The sequence below is a fragment of the Metopolophium dirhodum genome, chromosome 4, assembly GCF_019925205.1.
Source record: "Metopolophium dirhodum isolate CAU chromosome 4, ASM1992520v1, whole genome shotgun sequence".
Taxonomy (NCBI): Eukaryota; Metazoa; Arthropoda; class Insecta; order Hemiptera; family Aphididae; genus Metopolophium; species Metopolophium dirhodum.
In genome coordinates, this window is record NC_083563.1 from 17,835,855 (window position 1) to 17,858,351 (window position 22,497).

At 32.7% G+C, this 22,497-nt stretch overlaps 2 protein-coding genes across 2 annotated transcripts; one reads left to right on the forward strand and one right to left on the reverse strand.

The window, feature by feature from the left end:
* Positions 1–4,629: 4,629 nt before the first annotated feature.
* LOC132943578 (uncharacterized) lies at positions 4,630–8,835 on the reverse strand. The gene has a single exon (XM_061012613.1). The coding sequence runs from the start codon at positions 8,833–8,835 to the stop codon at positions 4,630–4,632; it is 4,206 nt and encodes a 1,401-aa protein (XP_060868596.1).
* A 1,976-nt stretch (positions 8,836–10,811) lies between these two features.
* On the forward strand, positions 10,812–21,725 carry LOC132942267 (pickpocket protein 28-like). The gene is made up of 10 exons (XM_061010539.1): positions 10,812–10,897; positions 13,503–13,739; positions 15,180–15,279; positions 15,682–15,848; positions 16,887–17,085; positions 18,152–18,422; positions 18,643–18,699; positions 19,058–19,199; positions 21,312–21,403; positions 21,485–21,725. Exons 1-10 carry the CDS (start codon positions 10,812–10,814, stop codon positions 21,580–21,582), a joined length of 1,449 nt encoding a protein of 482 aa, XP_060866522.1. The 3' UTR covers positions 21,583–21,725.
* The last annotated feature ends 772 nt before the right edge of the window (positions 21,726–22,497 follow it).

Consider the following 22,497-nt stretch of genomic DNA (forward strand, 5'->3'; position numbering starts at 1 on the left):
GTCGGACAGTAAGCCGTGGCATAGCTCGTAAACGATGCACACACCCACGTGCCCCCTTCCCGATTCAACGAACAGCCGAGTAGATAACATTGCTGGCGATACCCGAGATGGGTATCGACCGAGACAAATGATAAGGACACAACTACTATTATTACTCCATAAATTCACAGGAGGAAAGGTGAACATAATCATATCCGTATTGCCGATATGAACCCGGTAGTGATATGAACCCGGTGGTGATATGGTGATTTGGCGGGAGCGCACAAAAGCTTGTCCATGAGCGTCCATGAGGACGTTGGTCTGGTGCTCGTGGCTTCGTTATATATGCGGTAGTTCCTCGGTGTCGTGACTAGGTAGGATTGGGTGAAGTGACCCGCAGTTTAGTCGTCATTACCCAAGCCCGTTAAGACGAACCACCAGAGTGCCTCTGCGCCCGTTCCACAGTGTTATGATTACTCGGTGGTGATATGATACCCGATGATAAAATGGTGATATGGACTCGGTGGTGATATGGTGATATGATTACCCGGTGGTGATATGTGCCTCGGTGGTGATATGAACCCGGTGGTGTAATGATTAATGTACCTATATTTTGCAAAATTTCAATCATGCATACGTAAGAATATTTTGCTACATTTTAATCATACTGAATTTGAATTCAAGGATAACCTTCAAACATAGTTTTATAACTCGTTATGTTAAAAGTTAACTTTGATAAAAAAGTAACTTAACTTAGTGTAAACTTAAAATTTGCTTATTTGCAAAAATAAAAAATTTCAAACATATAATTTGGTCATCAGAAATATTTGCTTCTAATATATAAGTACACATATCACCAGCAATAACATAACGTTTGTTGCTATCTTCGAAATGTTCTAGATAATCATTTAGACTGGTCAAAAAGTTATCAATATTACTATTAGGGGGGGTCTGTTATCTGAATATACAATACACCTATAATATTAACATGTTTAATCGTGTTATCATGTATAAATAAAGAGAAATTTAAATTGAGTTACAATTAGTAATTATCTTATGTGTGATATTATTTATTTTAAATGCATTTCTAATGAATACTCCATCACTTTTATTTATTTTACCTAGTGAGTTGATTGTTTGATATCCATTTAGCTCAAATCGAAAGTCATATAGAAGCCACGTTTCAGTAAAAACGATATAATTAAATTAAAATTATTCGTTTATATACGTATGTACTGTATCGAAAATAAATAGATTTAAATGTATAATAATTTTTTTTTTATTATTAGAATAATTTACAAAACTAAACGGGCAACTAGGTATGCACAGAACCGCGATTATATTTAATTGCAATACATATTTATATATCTAACTCAAATAAACTATAAACTTGAAGAAAAAACATTGCCAGACGACACGACCTCCGCCGTTATTGGTCATACATGTCGAAATTGACTAACCACACGTTAGGCCTTTGATGAGGAATTTCGACATGACAGACCAATAAAGGCGGCGGTAGTGTCGTCCGGAATTCTTCACACGGTGTCAAAAAAATCAATGACTTGAATTTAAGCTCGAATTATCAAATTATGCAGCTTGCAGTCACAAGGTATCTTCGACGTGCGTGGACAAATTGTATGCGTAGGTTCTACGTCGAATATGGCTTGTGACTGCAAACTGCATAATTAATTGATTCAAGTTTAGATTCAAGTCATTCATTGTTTTGCCACCGTGTACGGAATGCCGGACGATACGACGTTATTGGTCTTTCATGTCAAAATTCCTCATCAGAGGCCTAACGTGTGGTCAGTCAATTTCGACATGTATACGACCAATAACGGCGGAGTTCGTGTCGTCTGGCATTCCGTACACGGTGGAAAAGTTCGGCATGTGGTACAAGGTGGCCGCGTCTTACACGTAGTACAAGGAGGCATCGTAGTCCGGCATGTGGTACATGGTAGCCACGTCTTACACGTGGTACAAGGAGGCAGTGTAGTCCGGCATGTGGTACATGGTGACTGCTTCTGGAATTCCATGCACGGTGGCAGCGTAGTCTGGTAAGTCGTGCATGGTGGTGATGTCCGGCGGGTCGGCCACGGAGGCATAGTGCGTCGGGGCGGACATTGTGTTGGATAGTTTGTCGACGCCGATGGACGGTGGACATCTACAATCGAAATTATCAATCCGCCTGCGCTTAGAGTGTTTTTGTTTAATTGCATTAACTTCACGATTGTAAATCGGTTTAGAATGTTTAGATTTTAAACGCGAGAATAATTCAAATAAACAGAATATACAGTTTTTAAAAAAGGACTTATTCTGGCCTCTGACATCCAAGTTAAAATTAAAAACCATTGTTGCCGGAAATTTGTTTATTTTTTGGTTATATAATGTGCAAGAAAAAGTATTACTTCGCATTTTAAGTACTACATTCATAATATTTTATTTTAGATTCTGAGCGGAGATTTGACGTATACAAATATAATATTTTTAAACGAGTAGCTATACATTTTTATAGATATTTGAAAAAAAAATGTGTGGAGAAGTGGTCCAACATTCAGCAACCATTTCACTAAGCTCATAAAAACTTTGAATATTTTAAGTTATAATATTTACTAGTTATTATTTAGGAACTCTTTCAAAATTCAATTTTTATATACCTATATCGAAATGTTTAGAAAAATATATTGCTTAAGACGTGTGCATAATATAATAAAACTAATTGCACTATCTATAGTAGACCTATACTATACAATATACAGTATATTAAGTTAGCCATTTATTAAATAAAGTATAAACACATGTTGTGAAATATAGATTAAATAAATATGGTTTTGTGTAATAAAACTGCGTAATTAAAAAAAAATTGGAAATAAATTTTTTTAAATAATACATTTATCTAAATTAGAAATAAATAATGTGTACTAAACACGCACGATATAGTGGGTGTATATCGCTTTTATGAGAGTCTCTTGAGGATTTACAATAATACGGCTGTGGCACGATATTATGCAAGTAGGTAGTTTGAAAGTAAATAATAGCAAAACAAATTAATCAATAATATAGTATAATACCTATTACAAGTTTTCCGTATTTTCAAATCGACCTTATGGCCAGTTATAGGAGTGTTATATGGTATAGGTAATATACAAGAAGAACGGTTTTACTTTAGTTTCGATATTTTTGTACAATGTAGGTACTACTTGGCGGTTTAACGTGACAACCATTTTACAACCAAAATAATGGGAAAAATCAAAAACCAATTTATATATATAATATAACGTTTATACAAAAATATTTAATCAAAAATACGAGCTTAAGGAATAATTTTTGGACAGATAATAAATATTCATCGTAAGTATATATATAGTAAAACCCTATGTAAAACCTCCTTATAACGAACTACATGTAAGACGGAAATCTTCTTACAACGGAAAAAAACAACAGTAGATATATAACCTATATCCCGTATATTTTAGTCTCCCTATAATGGATACCTATTCTTTTATAACGAACAAATCAGTTGGCACCGAGTGATTCCGTTATAAGGAGGTTTTACTGTATACAAACAGATTTATTATATATATTTGAAACACTCGGGTCCGCCAATGCTTTGCTATTAGCTTAAATTTCAAAATATATAATTTGTATGTTGTGGGTTAAAAGAACACAATTGTCAATTGATAAATATTATTGTATTTAGTTTAGAATTTAAATTAGATTTACACATTATCAATTTTTTACAAAATTACTGTTACTAGCTGTACCCTGCGCACGCTGCACTGAAATTTAATTTAACGGAAATGCTTGGTTCAGTTTTTGTGTCTGTTTTATATACAGGGTTGTGGTTCAGTACCACGAATAGGTTAGGATGTCACAATGACAAGTATAAAATTTATTAATATGTCTTAATGACAAAGTTGATAATTTATTTTTATATGTCTTAATGACAATTATATTGATATAACATATTAGGTTTAATAATAAACATGATTTTTAAATTACAATAAAATAAAAAATAAAATACGGACTAACGCACTATGCCTGAGTAAAAGGCCGCGACGACGAACGCACTGACGGGGAATCACGGGGGGTCAAGTCGGACTGGTAAACAGTCGGAACAATGCCGGAATAGCTCCAACTATTGCCCCAATGACTGTGGGCGGCCGATCCAATGCCGGAATTTCTCCAACTATTCGATCACTGGCCGCACCACAACCGTCCGACGAGGTTCCGTCAAAGCTGGGGGAGTCCGTTTACCAGCAAAGCGTAAGTCTGCCCGGGTGGGTCTTACTACAATGCTGGTAAGGGAATGGTTGTTCGTTCGTCGTTCGCACAGCCTTTTATATGTGCGTTGTCGGCGATAACACTGCTCCGGTCCCGTGTTCTGTGACAGACTTGAACAGGTAGGTGCCGTGTTCTGTGACAGAATTGAACCGGAATAGTGTAATCGCCGAAAGTTGCGAATAATAATAATGGTTAAATATGGATATACGATAAGATACGATATTAACAATATTAATAACAATCGTAATAATTAAAATAATAATAATAATAGTATCAATTAAAAATAATAATAGTAATAATAATAATATAGATAAGGTGAGTACAATTTGGCGTAAACATCCTGCCCACCTTAAATGCGTTCAGCGTTTAACAGGTTGGAAGTGGACAGAGTTTCACGATTGGTCTCTTGATGATTCCGGTGCTGGTTTGGACGGTAGCAACTCGAACAATCCCATCTTGGCCGGGGTGCACCTGGAGAATCCGACCAAGTTTCCATAGAAGTGGAGGTGTTGGTTCTCGTATTAGGACCAAGGTATTGGTTTTCAAGTTGTCACTATGGTTTGTCCATTTGCTGCGTCTTTGGAGAGTTTGCAAATACTCGTTTTGCCATCGTTTCCAGAAGTGGACTTGGAGGTCCTTAATTAGTCTCCAACGTTGAAAATGAGATAGAGGGATTTTCTCTAAATTAGGTTCGACAGTGGCTGTACTGGACATAAGAGTGAGAAAGTGACTTGGAGTAAGGGCCTCAAATTCGGATGGATCAGAACTTAGGGCACCCAGTGGACGTGAGTTTAAAGTAGCTTCAATGCGACTCAGCAATGTGCTCAATTCTTCGTATGTTAGTCGTTGCAACCCAAGGGTTCTGTATAACAGTGTTTTGACTGATTTGACCCCAGCCTCCCATAATCCTCCAAAATGTGGTGCGGAAGGGGGGTTAAAATGCCAACTGATATTCCGAGCCGTTAGATATGCCTGACACTGATTCTGATACTCCTTGGAATGGGTGAATTGATCGACGGGCTGTAATAGGTTAGCCGCCCCCTTGAAATTTGTTCCGCAGTCACTGTGTATTTGTTCAATCGGTCCGCGTCTGGAGATGAAACGACAAAACGCCATCAGAAAGGTTTCGGATGACAAATCTGAGGCCACTTCCAAATGTAATGCCTTGGTTGTCATACACACAAATAAACAGATGTATGCTTGACTGGGCACCGTTCGACGTGTTGTAGAGGACTTTAAAATGATTGGGCCGGCATAGTCTACGCCTGTTGTCATAAATGGTTTTATCTGTTGCAGACGATATTTGGGCATGTCACCCATAAAAGGCTGTGGATTGCGTGGGCGCGTCTTGTAGCAAGCAATACAGAGTCTTAATCGGGATCTAATGACTTGGCGACCAGATATTATCCAATACTGTTGTGCAATTATTGTTTGCAGAGTAGTGGCACCGGGATGTTTGTGTTCTTTATGAAAATCATCAATGAGTAGGTTCGTTAGTCGGTGGGAACGTGGCAGAAGTATTGGATGCTTCTGTGCATATGGAATCGGTGCATGATTTAGACGACCACCAACACGTATTATTCCGTGATCATCTCGAAACGGACTGAGTTTTCGTAATTTGCTAGTGTTTGCATAGGAGTAATTACCTGTTTTGTCAAACTCATCCGAAAATGATTGCCCTTGTACTGTTCGAATGATCCGTTGCAAGGCATCTACTTGTTCATGAGGAGACAACTTTATGGTTATTGGTTTAGATTTGGTAAAGATTCTTGAACAGTATGCGACAACATGTATGATTGTAGCGAGTGATGAATATTTATTTAATAGATCTTCGATGACAGTCTGATGTAGTGTGACTACTAGAGTAGTTTTACGTTCTTCCGAATTTGTCGTATCAGGATCGTTGTTGATAACTGTTGGTGGCCATGTATTATGGTCTTGATAGAGAAATCTGGGACCAGACCACCAGAGTGGATGATGAAGAACCTCAGATGGATAGAGCCCCCTTGAGGCACAGTCAGCAGGATTGTCATTTGTGGGAACATAACGCCATATAGATGGTGGTGTAAGTTCCTGTAGTTGACTTGTACGATTGGCGACGAATGTTGCCCAACGATGAGGCGATGATTTTATCCAAGACAGAGCGGTGGTTGAGTCAGTCCACGCGTGCATTGTAGTGATGGATATAATTGAAGCGAAAATGTGATGGACTGAATGCAACAATTTTGCAGCAAGTAGCGTTCCGCAAAGTTCCAACCGTGGAATGGTGACGTGTTTAAGTGGAGCTACCTTTGATTTTGCTGTGATGAGGTGACACTGAATCGTGGAACCACTAATACAACGCAGATACACGACTGCAGCATAACCCTTTTCTGAGCTATCGGAAAATGTATGTAACTCATATGTTGGATGCCCATCTATCGTGATTCGACGAGGAATAGTTAATGTTTGTATGCTTTTAAGCTCCTGTTGATATCGCTTCCAAATCGTTAGTATTTGTTCCGGGACGAGATCGTCCCAACCAATTCCAGACGTCCATAGTAATTGCATTACATATTTGGCCAGGAAGGTGACGGGTGCTAAGAAACCCAATGGGTCGAAGATACGTGCCATATCTGATAAGACCGAACGTTTTGTTGTTGTGAGGCTTGGACTATGATAGTGGTACGAAAAGTAGTCCTGTGTAGGGTTCCAATGCATGCCGAGGATCTTGAGTATTGCTTGCCCTTCGTCATCAAATAGTACAGCGGGATCCATAGAGCATTCAGTAGCGGGTACTGCTTGTAAGATGCTGGGTAGATTACTAGCCCACTTCCTTAGTTGGAACTTCCCCTGAGCACACAGAGCTATCACCTGTTGTTGGCAGAACAGGGTATCCTCTTCTGACTGAGCTCCTGTAAGAATGTCGTCAACAAACATGTCATTCTTCAGCACTTTAGCAGCAATTGGAAACCTTGACTCTTCTATTGTCGCCAGATATTGCATCGTGCGTAGTGCTTGGTGTGGAGCACAAGAGGTGCCATATGTAACCGTACATAGGCGATATTCTTGAATTGGTGAGTCTGGTTCAAAACGCCAAAGTATGCGTAAATAGTCTCGATCGGTTGCATGAATTTGGATTTGTCGGTACATTTGTTTGATATCCGCAGTGAATAAAAACTTGTGTACTCGAGCTCGAATCAGAATGTTGGTAATTTCTTGCTGTAACTTCTGTCCAGTGTACACGCTGGAATTTAATGACTGTCCAGAAGTAGTTCGAGATGAGGCGTCAAAAACTACCCGAAGCTTTGTAGTTTGACTTTCCGGACGCAGGATACAATGATGTGGTATATAATAGCAATAAGGAGTGATTTTATTGCTCTCGGGAACTACTTCCATGTGTTTACTTTCCAAGTAGTCTTGCATGAAATCTGAGTATTTTTTGCCCAAGGTTGGATCTTGAGCCATACGCCTTTCGAGAGCATGAAATCTTCTGAGCGCTCCACCTTTGGAGTCACCTAGTATTGGACGTAAATGTTTAAATGGCAAGGCAACACTAAACCGTCCCGAGGGTAGACGTTTGATTGAAGATGTAAAGATGGTCTCCGCCTGAATTTCATCAGGACTTAGATGTTTTACCTTTGGGAGTTCCTCCATCTCCCAAAACTTTGTTAGCGTTTTTTCTAATGTCGTATTCGTGGTTACTAACAATGAGGTCATTTGGTTGCTGGATGTTGGTGATATTGGACCCATCAAGATCCATCCAAATATCGTTCCGAAAGCGGTCGGTTGTAATGGTTGTCCTGCAATGCGAGTACCAGTCAGTATGGTTGGTGCGACATCTGCCCCGAGTAAGATGTCAACTGGGCCGGGAGTGTGAAATGTTGGGTCAGCTAAATCCAAGTTGTTTACGTGTGACCATGAAGTAGATGAATAACTAGACTGCGGTGTTGCATCAGTAATTTTACTGACAATGAAGACGTCGAGTGGGATGCAAGGCTCAGTTTTCCCTACTGGTGCCAGCTTGATCGATGATATGCCAGACACTGCATTAATTGATGCCCCTGAGAAAGTGTTCACTCTGGCAGAACAGCGGCGTTGAACTAATGACAGTCGATCGGCACATTTTTTGGTAATGAAGCTCACTTGGGATCCTGTATCCAACAGTGCTCGAAAAGTGTAGGTTTCCTTATGGATTGACGAGATATTGACGAGTAAGGTTGATAATAGAATGGATTGTGAAATTTCATGTTCTTTAGTTAATGGAATCGTATGTAAGTGAGCCATAGCAATAAGATCGTAATATAGTTGGTCAAATGAATCGCTCAGGGAAGTGCTGCATGTATTGTCAATGACGTCGATAGGCAATGTCTTTGATCCTACTGCTGTCTCCATAACTTGGATATCTTGATCAACATTGGCACGTAGATCATTTACTTCTAAGAGCATGGTTTCGACCTTTGCCCGTTTGCTTGTACTGGTTTGGTCTGCGAGATATTCATTGGTTGCCTGTGTGAACCTCGTAATGCGGCCGAGTGCTCGAACCACTCGAGCTTTGGCGTCGAGGTATTTTATAGACTCTGGCATGACCATCTTGATGTGAGTTTATGGTAGACTTATGATAAGGTCTAGGTTTGTTTTGTTTAATCCGGCTCGAAGGACCAATGTTTTATATACAGGGTTGTGGTTCAGTACCACGAATAGGTTAGGATGTCACAATGACAAGTATAAAATTTATTAATATGTCTTAATGACAAAGTTGATAATTTATTTTTATATGTCTTAATGACAATTATATTGATATAACATATTAGGTTTAATAATAAACATGATTTTTAAATTACAATAAAATAAAAAATAAAATACGGACTAACGCACTATGCCTGAGTAAAAGGCCGCGACGACGAACGCACTGACGGGGAATCACGGGGGGTCAAGTCGGACTGGTAAACAGTCGGAACAATGCCGGAATAGCTCCAACTATTGCCCCAATGACTGTGGGCGGCCGATCCAATGCCGGAATTTCTCCAACTATTCGATCACTGGCCGCACCACAACCGTCCGACGAGGTTCCGTCAAAGCTGGGGGAGTCCGTTTACCAGCAAAGCGTAAGTCTGCCCGGGTGGGTCTTACTACAATGCTGGTAAGGGAATGGTTGTTCGTTCGTCGTTCGCACAGCCTTTTATATGTGCGTTGTCGGCGATAACACTGCTCCGGTCCCGTGTTCTGTGACAGACTTGAACAGGTAGGTGCCGTGTTCTGTGACAGAATTGAACCGGAATTGTGTAATCGCCGAAAGTTGCGAATAATAATAATGGTTAAATATGGATATACGATAAGATACGATATTAACAATATTAATAACAATCGTAATAATTAAAATAATAATAATAATAGTATCAATTAAAAATAATAATAGTAATAATAATAATATAGATAAGGTGAGTACAATTTGGCGTAAACAGTGTCCTTGTGTTCATTTTATTTAAACATTTTTGAAAATGAAACGTATCCTTTTAATTCTGTTTATTGAAGTGCTTTTGGATACATAATATTTTTTTGGTTTTTCTGTCTGGCGTGTACAAGAATCAATCAGATGGTTTTTCGATACGTAAACAGGCCACATATAGCTGACCATGTGAGAGGCTAAATGCATGGATTTTCCAAATTTAGTCCTCACATTTATATTCAAAACCAGGCGAGTCACACCGGAAACTGTAAACATTTGAATTTGAACAGCATATTATTATCTTTCTAAATCATTGGGGTGCGTGTCAACAGTACATGTTTTCCTTAAAACTTTAATTTAAAGCTTTTGGTCAAAGATATTGTTCATTATCTTTTTCACTTAAAATCTGGTACCATCACAAGTATCGTTATAGGTTGATGTTCGTAGAAGTACGTAAATTTCAAATCTTGTTTCTTCGACTCTTCTCAGAGTTCATGCCTGAGACCCATATAATATTACTGGTACAAGTGACTATAGTCTATAAATGATATGTAAAAAAAAATAATTTAAAAATTGATTAGATCAAAAGTTATTTCTTCTGTCAGGTCTTTCTGTTACTTACACTCTGTATACGTATATATTAAATTCAAATATTAAATAAAGCATAAACAACGTGTCGTGAATGAAGATTAAATTAATATGGTTTTGTGTAATGAAACTGTGTAACTAAAAAAATGGGAAATCATTTTTATAATAAATATATTGACCTATATAGATATTGGACATATTATATTGTGTGAATTAAACACGCACGATATAATGTAGATGTATATAGCTTTAATGAGAGTCTCTGGTGAATTTACAACAATAGTGTCATGATATTATATAATTTGAAAGTAAATAATAGTAAACAAAATTAATTGATATAGGTACATAATAATATAGTATAACATATTAGTTATTACAAGTTTTTGATATTTTAAAATTGACTGTATAGGAATGTCTGTATAAAAATGTATAGGTAGTAAACACGAACCACGGTTTGACTTTAAAGTTTCGATGTTTTAGTTTAACGCGTATACTTGGCATTTAAAGCGACAACCACTTTACATCCAAAATAATGGCAAAAATCAAAAGTATACAAAAATATGTAATCAAACATATGAGCTTGAGGAATAATTTTTGGACAGATGATAAATACTCATCGTAAGTATATTATATTATACACATAGATTTTTGTTTTATTTAATGGCTTGGTTAAATATAATGTAGGTATTAGAGTATTATGTAGGTCTTTTAATGGAGTGGCCGAGTGGACTACGGCGTCGGTTTTGACGCGTACCGTCGCCGGTTCGAATCTCGATCAGGAGCGTCTTTTGTCTCTGGGCAGGCAACTATCTGGAGAGAGGCACCGCCATTCTCCAACCGGGCATGGTAGAAATCTACGGGTGCCCAATTTTAAATTCTGCCAAAACCACCAACAGACAAACCAACAGTACCCTTCCTTTCAAACAAACAAACAAACAAACAGCTAATGGCTATAGTTGCCGGGCTTAATGATCATTAAAAAAAAAAAATAATAATATTATATTCATTACAGAGCTGACCTAAAAAAAAATTGATGCTATTTAAATTTTAAACGCATGATAAAAATTGATAAAATTATATGATTAGTAAATAGTTTAAGAAATATACCCATGTTAGCGAATTTCCAAAAATAATATTTTTAAAAAAGTTATTGCGTTCCAAATTAATTTAATCAAAAAAATATTGATATTTTAAAAAATTCTAAAAAAATTTAGACTTTCTTTTTGTTTGTTATAAGATTTTTCTAAGTGCTGGATGTTCATTTAGGAAATGTAGATGGTAACCATACTTTATTGGAAACAAACTTATTGATAGAGCTTAGAAGTGCATCGTTAAAGACGACAGCAGAATCATCAACTGTATAAAGTGAAAAAGTGTTTTCTCAATCAAATAAGATCCTAAATAATGGTTCATGGATTCATAATCAGCAGATTTATAATCACGATATGTCATGAGGAGTTATGGGAGATGGAATAGGGAAACATATAAACAGAGGAGGATGGTAAGGATCAGGAGAGACGATTGGAGTATTTGAAATTTTTACTGGAGGTGCATCAATACTAGAAAAGACAAGATCAAGAGTGCATCCACGGGTATCAGGCACTTGATTAAGCTGATCAAAATTTAAGTATGAAAAGGAATCCACAAGATGGGTAGAGGTGTTCGACATACTGCCAGATGCGGATGGACCTAGGTTGATTTTAGACCATTTATAAGGGGTAGATTAAAGTCACCACAGAGAAGGATCGAAGAAGGGTTAGATGATATTAGGTGTTCAATAGAGGTGGTATAGGCCTCGTAAACTGAGAGTATTTACACAGGTGGTAAGTAAACTGCACCTATGAGGACTTTAAAAAAATTAATAGACACAAGGGTATATACTTGCTCGAGCGTAGGTATTGATATTGGTACTGATAAGAGTTGCTTTTAAAGTAGACTTAATTGCTATGAGAAACTACCTCCCCGCGAGTAGGTACTGTTAAGAGGATTTCTATCAACCCTAAAGATTTGATAGCCATTAAGCCCGAGTTCAGAGTCATGGATATCAGGAGAGAGCCATGTTTCTGTGAGGATGATGACATCATAACAATTCAAAATAAGAATATAACTTCTAAAATTTTTCCTAATTTAGTTTTTAATCCACGAACATTTTGATAGAAGGTTTTTTAATTATATAAATTAGAATTAGGAGGATTATTATTTTTAAAACGATTTACAAAATCAAAAAATCGCTAGATGTATTAATTAATAACTTACAAAGGTAGAACGAAGACAGTGGTATGACATGAAAACATTGAGGATCGATGAGGTATGATGGTGATCCAACGTCGCCACAGGTACTTAGTTTATCATATAAGCTGGTTAGTTTTTTGGAGGAGCGACGTGACGATGGGTAGAATGGTTGAATGGAAAACCCTTGTCTGCCTGGACAATGGAAGGTACGCCGTTGAAATGTCTGACGACTATATTGTGTTTGCCGTTTTTCCAACGCCGCGCTGTTCTAAATCAGCATAAACCTGACGTACTTGTTGCCTCTCCATTAATGTACGATCACGAACAACAGACACCGACAATGGGAGGGGGGGATCCATAGCACCGCGAGAACGCATACGGCATACTATAGTTACAAAGTTCTTCACAAACTGGAGGGGAACAATTTTTGATGGAAATATTACTTTTAATGGGCCAGGGTTCTTACCGATTGTGCGACCCAACCTGATCATCTTCACATCCGAAGGCCTATATGCAGTTTATTTTCGAGAAAATTGTCACCAACTCATAAAATATTGATAACTTGAAAAAATCCTAATTCGCGTATGTGTTAGACAAAAACAGAAAACCACGGTTTCGAATCCCCTTAATTTGTACATTATTAGTAAAATTATTGATATATCATAATAATCATATCAAATCAACATAATATATTTGTATTGAAGTTTAAAATATTACATCGATATCAACTGTAGGTATATAAATAATAATAATAATTTAATTATTTTAAGGGGCACAAACATGTAACGTAATGGTTATTGAGTCATTATCCCAATTAAATAGCAATATGCCTTAAACTATATCAAAATATTACAATTATAGTAAATTACAAATAAATGTACTATTTGAATTCCGGTAATCCTAATTTTGATTTTTGATTAGGAGGCATGTGGGTGAAATTAAATTTAATAATTATAAATTATAACATATTAATAATTTCGTTTTATTATAGGCTCTATTGGATAAGCGTATTAATTGGATCTTTTGCATTATTAGTATTTTTATCGTATGACATAGTTTTGAAATGGTATGATTCTCCAGTGAATAGATTTAATATTAACGAACCACGGCATATGTCTGAAAATCCATTTCCCGCTATCACAATTTGTCACAACGATCCTATTACTTCAAACACAATGAACTTAGCCTCCGTACTGAAATGGGAGCGACAAAACAAAACCGACGAAGAGTAAGTATTTTTACATTTAAATGATGAATTATTATAATATAGTACCTAATTATATTCTTATATATAATTCCTAATACATTTATTTATACGCATAATTGAAACTGCAGATAATCCAGAGACTTAATCTATAAATAAAACATTGCGCAAAAGTAATGAAGAAACCTTTTTTTATATTTTAAAGAAATATTCACAGTCTATAGATATCTATATGGTACAGTAAAAATACTTGAATAATTAGAAAAAAAATAATATACATATATATAGGTAGGTACCTACTTAGGAATAAGGGATACGAGCGAGATGAAACTACCCATTAGTTGAACTTCAGAAAGTATTTAATATTCTTTACAAAAATAAGTAACATTGATCACTATACTGGATTAAGCTCTTGGCTTTCTTGTGGGATTTTCTAAAACAATTAGAGAATTAAAAGAATTTTGATGATTTTAGAGTCAACAGTGAAATCTATTTTAATAATGATAAACTAATTTTTTGGAGTATGGGCACATGTAGATCGTTGTGTAGAAGTTTAGAAACACCAAACGCCTACCAGGGGTATCCAGTAATTACCTACCTCTTAAAGACGTAAACTAATTGACTAATGTTTGTTCAGTTTACAAATATTGGAAGGTTTAGCTTGCCCCAAAATTTGGATCCACTACGACCTGCATAATATGGGGAGCTATAATAGTTTTGTAAATGAGAGTTACATTTTTGAGACAAAGTATGGATTGTAAAATTGGGCGGTGAAGGGGAAGATATAAATTAACCATTAGATAGGTACATATTGTTTCTTTGATGACATTTAACTAAACAAACAAGGATATTACATTATATTAATATTAATAGGTACCCACTAGTATATTTTCAAACCTCACTTTGAAGCTCTAATTTGGCATATTTAATAATAATATACACGATTTATACACTTTTGAATTTAATATATTATTTCGTTACAAACATTAATGGTGGAAAAATAAGATATGAAGTATATAAAATTATAAACTTATATATTTTCATCAGAAATTATTGAAAAAGTTTATTTTAATACCTATTTGAAACAACAACTTTTTATATTTAATTTAAAAACGTGCCAGCTGTTTAAAATTTAAATGTACAATATTGAACAGCGTTATAAAAATGCGCAATTATATGATAAGTAGTGCGTAAATTTACATTTACTGGCATCAAAAGGTTGACATTTATGAAAGCCGATACATTTCAATTGTTGAAGCTATTGAATCATGATTAATGACATATTTAAATATATATTATTATGTGAAAGTTATCTCACATAAATATCACATGTACTTGCATACAGCATTATAATAGTTAAAATCTCAAAACTCAATATAATATAATAGTATTAAATATTAATCGTTACGATTATAAATCAATAAATAATATCAGAAAATATAATTACTGGTTATTTTTGTTTAGATGGCAGACTCTGAACGTGGTATATGATATGTGTTCTTGGAAACATAAAATCTATAAACTAGAAAAAATAAATCCGAAAATTGTTTATAAAGTACTAAAAGTATGTTTAGCAACTATAAATTAACTAAATTAAAGCATCGTTATGTAATTAAATTAACGCATGATGTTTGAAACTTTGATATGTGTGATGTATGGAATAAGTTTTTTTTAATTTATTATCAAAGAAACAATATTATTGTAATAAGTAAGATTAAGGTACCTAATTATTTAAGAGATTTTTTTAAATTTAATACACTATTTACATTAAATTAAAATTATTGGTAGGTATTTCAAATTGTTGAATTAAATTTACTCTTAGGTATATGCACATTGCACATAGGTGCATACAACAATGATTTTATTTTATAATACTTATTTTAAACATTATAGTTTATAGTACTAATAGTAAGACTATCAGTAATACTACTAATATTAAATTTTCAAAAATATATTACACTTGCAGGAATTCTCAACCAAATGCGAAGATACTATAAAACAAATTCGATGGAAAGAAAAAATCATTAATAATCCTTGCGAAATCATGCAACCTATATTTTTATTAAACAATTTATGTTACAGTTTTAATGCACTACCATATCACGATATGTATAGACAAATTCCAAACAAATTGTAAGTTTATAAAAAACTTTAGGGATAAGATAAATATATTTTTTTTAAACATACTGGGTGTTCCAAAATTAATCATCTGGTTTAAAAAATCATATTTTTTGTGAAATTTGAGTACCTTGGTAATACCAAGTTAGAATAAGTTTTACGAGTTAGCAATGTTTACAAAATATGTTCAATGTGAATAATGAAGACTTCGATATTATTAAAATTACTCATAAACAAAATATTGAAAGTTGTTCATAACTAGGGTCCAGAACTTGATGATCAAAAAATCTTTAAAAGATGCACACATAAAATGTTAAAATTACTTATAACATCAAAAAATGACTTTAAAAATGACCACATCATACCAAAAATTACTTTATAATGTTAACATTTTTAAAAAATTACGTTTTAAAAAATTTACGTTTTATACAATTAATGTACCATAAATCGTAGTTAATATAGGCTAGCGCACTTTAAACATTTTTACTCTCAAAGGAGCTTCCAAAAATAATTTGTTGCAATTTGAAATAAGTTTATCGACTTTTGGGAATTTTTTTTTTTGATTGACCGGTCCTTAAATAGTATCGCCCTATTAAATAATCGTAGACTGCGAGAACAAACGATAAAGATAATGAAAGTCGATAATCGTCAAGCTAATGGAAACTGAATGTGTTACAATAAAGTGTAACTTTCAACAAGAAAAATGCAAAAATATGTAATAAAGTACAAAATTGAATAAAATGCACCAAAAATATTAAAAAATGACCGTAAAGCAATAAATTTCATAAAAATGCAAAAAATGCAAAATAAAAATTGTACCATAAAATTCTATATTCCATGAATCAAATTTCTGTAAAGACGATCCTCGAATGTAAGCATTAGAAAAAAAGATGCAAACGCATCAATTCCGGGCCTTATTCATACAGATATGGAAATACCAAACTATTTTAAATTTATATAGAAATATATTCCATGGTTCATATAAGTCATTAATATCATAATATTTCCACATTTTAGTGGTTTTAAATAATTGGAATTATTTAATTTTATTAGACAAGATGTACTTCAGACAGGTAAGAAATGGTCAATTTTAACGAGTAACTGGAATTCAGATGATGGTTACAGCACTAATAATATAATATCTGCAAATATACCATGGAACATGAAATCGACAGCATTTTGGAATACTGTTGAGTTTATATTAGCACAACAGGATGCACTTTATGGGTGTTCGAGTAAACAAGGATTTACAGTTAAGTGTATTAGGTATACTAATTTTCAGCTTATCGTTGGAATTAGGTTTAAATGTTTACACACATGCGACATGCTAGGTATTTGAAATGTGGACACAAATGTAAAGAAAATATTTTAAAAGTTTTTATTTCAATGTTTTATTATTCTGTGGTGAATTTTTTCTTAAATTAGTTTTGTTGTAATTAGGTACAAAAGAATATAAGTTGATATAAATTGATTAAATTTGTTTATTTGTTTATTTGTTTAGAGTTACGGGCTTGAGCCCCCGATTTAAAGAAATATTTATTAGAGAAGTGATTATATTTGAGGAAAAGAGAGTTATATTTTGCCAGTTTCATTATTTGGATTATTTAGGTTCATTTAATAACTAAATGGTTGAGCGATAAGGAATGTGATATTTACTAAGTCGACGAGTTGAACGTAAGGGTATTTTGAAGTTAATAAACGAGAGAAGGGAATAATAAGAATACATTTTGGAGGCAATAAGCTGAATATTAAAAAAGAATAAGTAACGAATTGACGACGATATGCATAAATGTAAATATGTAATATAATGCATGTTATGTGTAATGTAATCTTGATAAATAGTTAATGACCTACTGAATTAAGCAAGGCTGGGCATTAACGAGTTAAAAGTTAAAATTAAGTTAAAAAGTTAAGTTAATTTTAATTAAGTATTGGGATACGTTTGTAAATATAAATTATAAGTACATGGTTTAATTTTACGATCGTTTGCATTATGAATGCTGTTTAAAATTACAATATTGATTGTACATACCTACTATTTATAGTATATTAGTATATAAATCCATACATACACAATGCATTCAATAATTACTCGTGATTAGATGTCATTGTCATATATTAATACGGACTTTAAATAATAAATAAATATGTACTCACACATAATTATTTTAAATTTTTAGATTTTTAAAATGTTGTTATTAATTTCATTAGTCATTATAATTAATGTATTGAACCAGAAGGTATATTGGTTTTTAATATTCTGACGAAAAAAAACTAATAATACCTATGTATTAAACGATGTATCCTGATTATTTCAGGTTTATTTTCATAGTCCATCAGACGTCCCGGACTATTCACATTCATCTTTAAAACTTTCAAAAAGTAGTCATAGCTTTGTTCAAATATCAACTCACTTGTCGTTGACTGACGATGGTTTAAAAAATTGGACACCTGAAGAGCGAGGATGTTATTACTTGAACGAGAAGTGGCTTAAGTACAACACAGTATATTCGTATATAAATTGTTATGTCGAATGTCAGGTGAATTATACTGAGACATTGTGTGGTTGTGCTCCGATTTACAGAATAAGTATGATTAAATATAATTTATTTAATATTATACGAACTACTCGAATTTCCTAATCAAAACAGCTTTTATAAGCTATGAAGCATTTTAATTTCACATTAATTATATTCATATTTGTTTTTTCAAAGGGCTACATGTAAATTAAGATGATTATAGGGGCCCCTGGCACAATCAAATGATTGTTAGTCAAACTAAAATATTTAAACTTTTGTTTTTTCAACAGGTAGTTCTCTTCCCGTGTGTGGACCCAAATCGAACGAATGTCTAGCAAATGCCGCAGGTAAATTTCTGCACGATAAAATATTATCATATTATACAGTAGGTATATATGTATAAAAACATGTTAAATATTGTTATATTGTATTATAACCAAAGTGACCAGAGCGGAAAAAATAAATTTGTGCCAGTAAATTGCACACTGTATATTTTGCATTAGGTATACTGAGTGTAATATATATAACGTGTTTGGTTAAATAGTATTTCTTCTGAAAAAGCTATCAAACTTTAATAAACAATTTGTAACATACTCGCATATTGTGTACATCAATATTATATAACTTAAATAACGATAAAACTTTATTCAAATGAAAGATCTAGCTATTTTACAAAAATATTATATCATAATTTTATCTTATTAGTTCTTATACAGAGAGCATACCGTACATGCAAATGTTTGCCATCTTGTACAGACATTGATTACGAGTTATTTTATTCTACAGTACCTAAAAACTTCAGCCACATAAAAAAATCATTAACATTCTTGAACGACTCAACTGACAGGTGAGAAAATGTATTTGTTATTAATTCATTACCATTAAATAGTTTGGCTTACAACAGTATAGCACATTTTGCTTAATTAACAAAATAATAAATAATACAAAAATATACATAACCCATATACCCACACCTACAGTACTCATAAAATAAGGCAGTGTTTGGAAAGAACGCGTTCGTAAGCGCACATTCAATGCGTTCACGTTCATATTGAGTGAACGACACGTGAACGTCACCCAGCTCTTATAATCAATAGAGTATGAATACGTACAAAATAAGTATTTTTTAGAGAACTTGACATACAAATTAAAAATCAAAATTCGAATGATACTTTTGTCTATTTTATTATGTTGTTTTTCAAAATTTGCTATAGACTACTACATTGATAGTCACTACACTCGGTGTGTATCATTATTATATTATAATCTATAGTATTGATACTTATTCATTTTTAAATAAATAATTAAATTAACGACCCAATGAACACGTTAATTTTTTTCAATGAACTTGAACGTGAACGAGTTTCTTTTATACACATTTCACGTAAATGTGAATGAGTTCAGTTTTAAAACGAACTTTCCAAACGCTGCAATAATAAGATGATCCGTTTAAGATTTTAAGGTATATACTCATTATATCAAACAATTTCAGTTATTTTGAAAATATTTTTTTTAACTTACAGACATTTTTGAAAAGAAATATTATATTTCACAATTTTTTATTGTTATAATTTTAGGTTTATCAATTTTTTGAATGACAATATCAATTTTTAAATACATATTACGAAGCAGGATCATTGTTGTAGTCCTTACATAGATACATATAAATCGAATTTCAAATGAATGGTTAATTCATAATAGGTAATTTACCTACTATTAAAAGTGTATGTATAAGTGGAGTATCGCAACATTTTGCCACTCTATTTTAACTACCTTTCTAATTAATTACTCGTTCGAAATTTGATTTATGAATGCACCGAAATACTCCAAAACAATATTTTGCTTCGGAATATGAAATAAATATTGATATTATTATTCAAAAAAATAATGAACTTTAGAACAATACCGTTAACAAATATTATTAAAAATTTTCTCAAAAAATGTTGCTATATGACACATTATAATATAAAATATTTGGAAATGAAAATTAACACATTGAAATTTTTCAAAATAATGATTGCAGACATTTAAATTGACTATCTTATTGTATAATATAATCTGTTATAAACTACGACAGTAACAAGAAACAATAGGTATATAATGTGTAACTTGAAAGTGTAATCATTAATCATGTAATAGTACCTATTTGTAACACAAATATACGAAAAAAAATAATATTATTGCAATATTGGAATAAGATAAATATCAATGTTATTTCACAACTTGAAAAAACCAAAACTCATATCATTAGATAAATATATATTAGTCAATTAACAAACACTATAATAACAATAATGTAATACATAGGGTCGGACATTTGATATCCAATAAAATCTAAGAAAATGGACTAAACACTAAGAATACATTTATAAAATACACTAAATTTCATAAAACTATTAGGTGTACAGAACCTTTAAAATTTAACATGCATTGTACATATAAATATATACATTTTATAATTCGGTTATATTTAATGATGCTCAAATTTGTTTATTTGTATTCAGTGCTGATCACACAATATTATGTATCAGATTCTTTCAATATACTCAAATAGATACCTATATAATATTACCTGTTCACTCGTATTGGTTTTGTAAGTTGTGTGAAATTTAAAATGCAAGATTAAAAAAATTATATTAAATTTTTGATTGTTTCCACTGCTAGTAAAATAATTTATGTAATTAATTCCATTAGGTAATTTAGAAATAATTTTTTTTTATTTAAATGTACCTATGTATAAAATTCTAAGTAAATCTTGAAAATGAAAAAATGCTATAAAAACCAAAAATTCCAAAAACTGCAAATAGTTGTAATATAAAATTCATTAGGTATAACTATTCCACAATACACGAAACAAATTTTTACCAAAACGAGCATTGTATAGTTACAGTTCTAAAAAAAAGATACAAAGTGCATCGAGATTGCAGCCCTAGTAATAATGTAACCTATCTTTGTACAGCAATAATTTGGCCAGCATTGAAGCCATAATTAATTTGGAACACACGTGGCCTTTGAGACGAAACGCTAAAGATACTAATATAGGCTACATAGGTTTGTCGAAATCCAATTAAATATTTTATCCTGAATAACAATCTTGAATTAATTAACTTAATAATTACATATTTTTTAAAGGTAAAATTGCTGGACTGACGAATTTGTGCCGTGGAGTGAGCCTGATTTCAATATTGGAAACTTTTTATTTCATATTTATCAATCCCTTTTTTCACTGAAAAAATTAATTCTTGAGTTTTTGATTAGATATAATAAAGATATAAGATTTAAGATAAACGTTTCAAATAACTACATGTTATACGTTATACTAATATTATAATAATTGGTTATTTATACTATAATATTTATTTATGTATAAACATAAAAGAATATGGGTGTACACTCAAACATTTTTTGAAGTTATAAATTGTATGAATTATAATAGAATTATGGTTTGAGAAAATTAAAATTTCTATAACAATGAAAAAATTAACTTCTTTTAATAATATTCAATTGTGTTTGTGAAAGTATGAACATCAATGGTGTATAGTATAGAACTGGTTGGCTCTTGGGCAAATCTTTAGTGTAGGTCTCCTTCAAACATAATAAGTATAAACATAAACACAAACATAAATTGAATTATAATAGTAGATATATTATTATAATATACTATATAGTGATAAGCTATAAAAATAATAATAACAATGATACGGTAGTACGGTACCTATGTTCTATTACCATAAAAATAATATTATGAACAATAATAGTGTATGTATCTACTTAAAATGATTTAATTACTTGAGCTTTTATTTGAGTAAACATATCAACGGTTTATATCATTTTTAATGTAATGATAAAAGTCATGTTACTCCCTCCCCAAAATAGGACATACTTTAGAGACCTTGGGGCCTTTGGGCCTATTGGTATAGACTACTGATATACATGCATACATTTTATTCCAGTTTCTAAAAATATATGTTAAATTATGTTAGTTGAAAAAATATATTTATTTGGATACCTAATAATCATTAAAAAATAATATTATATTTTTTATACTGTAATTAGTAGCAATGGTGAACCTGCGACCTGTGATACATGTGACCTACACGGATAATTTATTTAAAATTATTGATAAGACGTTAACTGTTAGATAT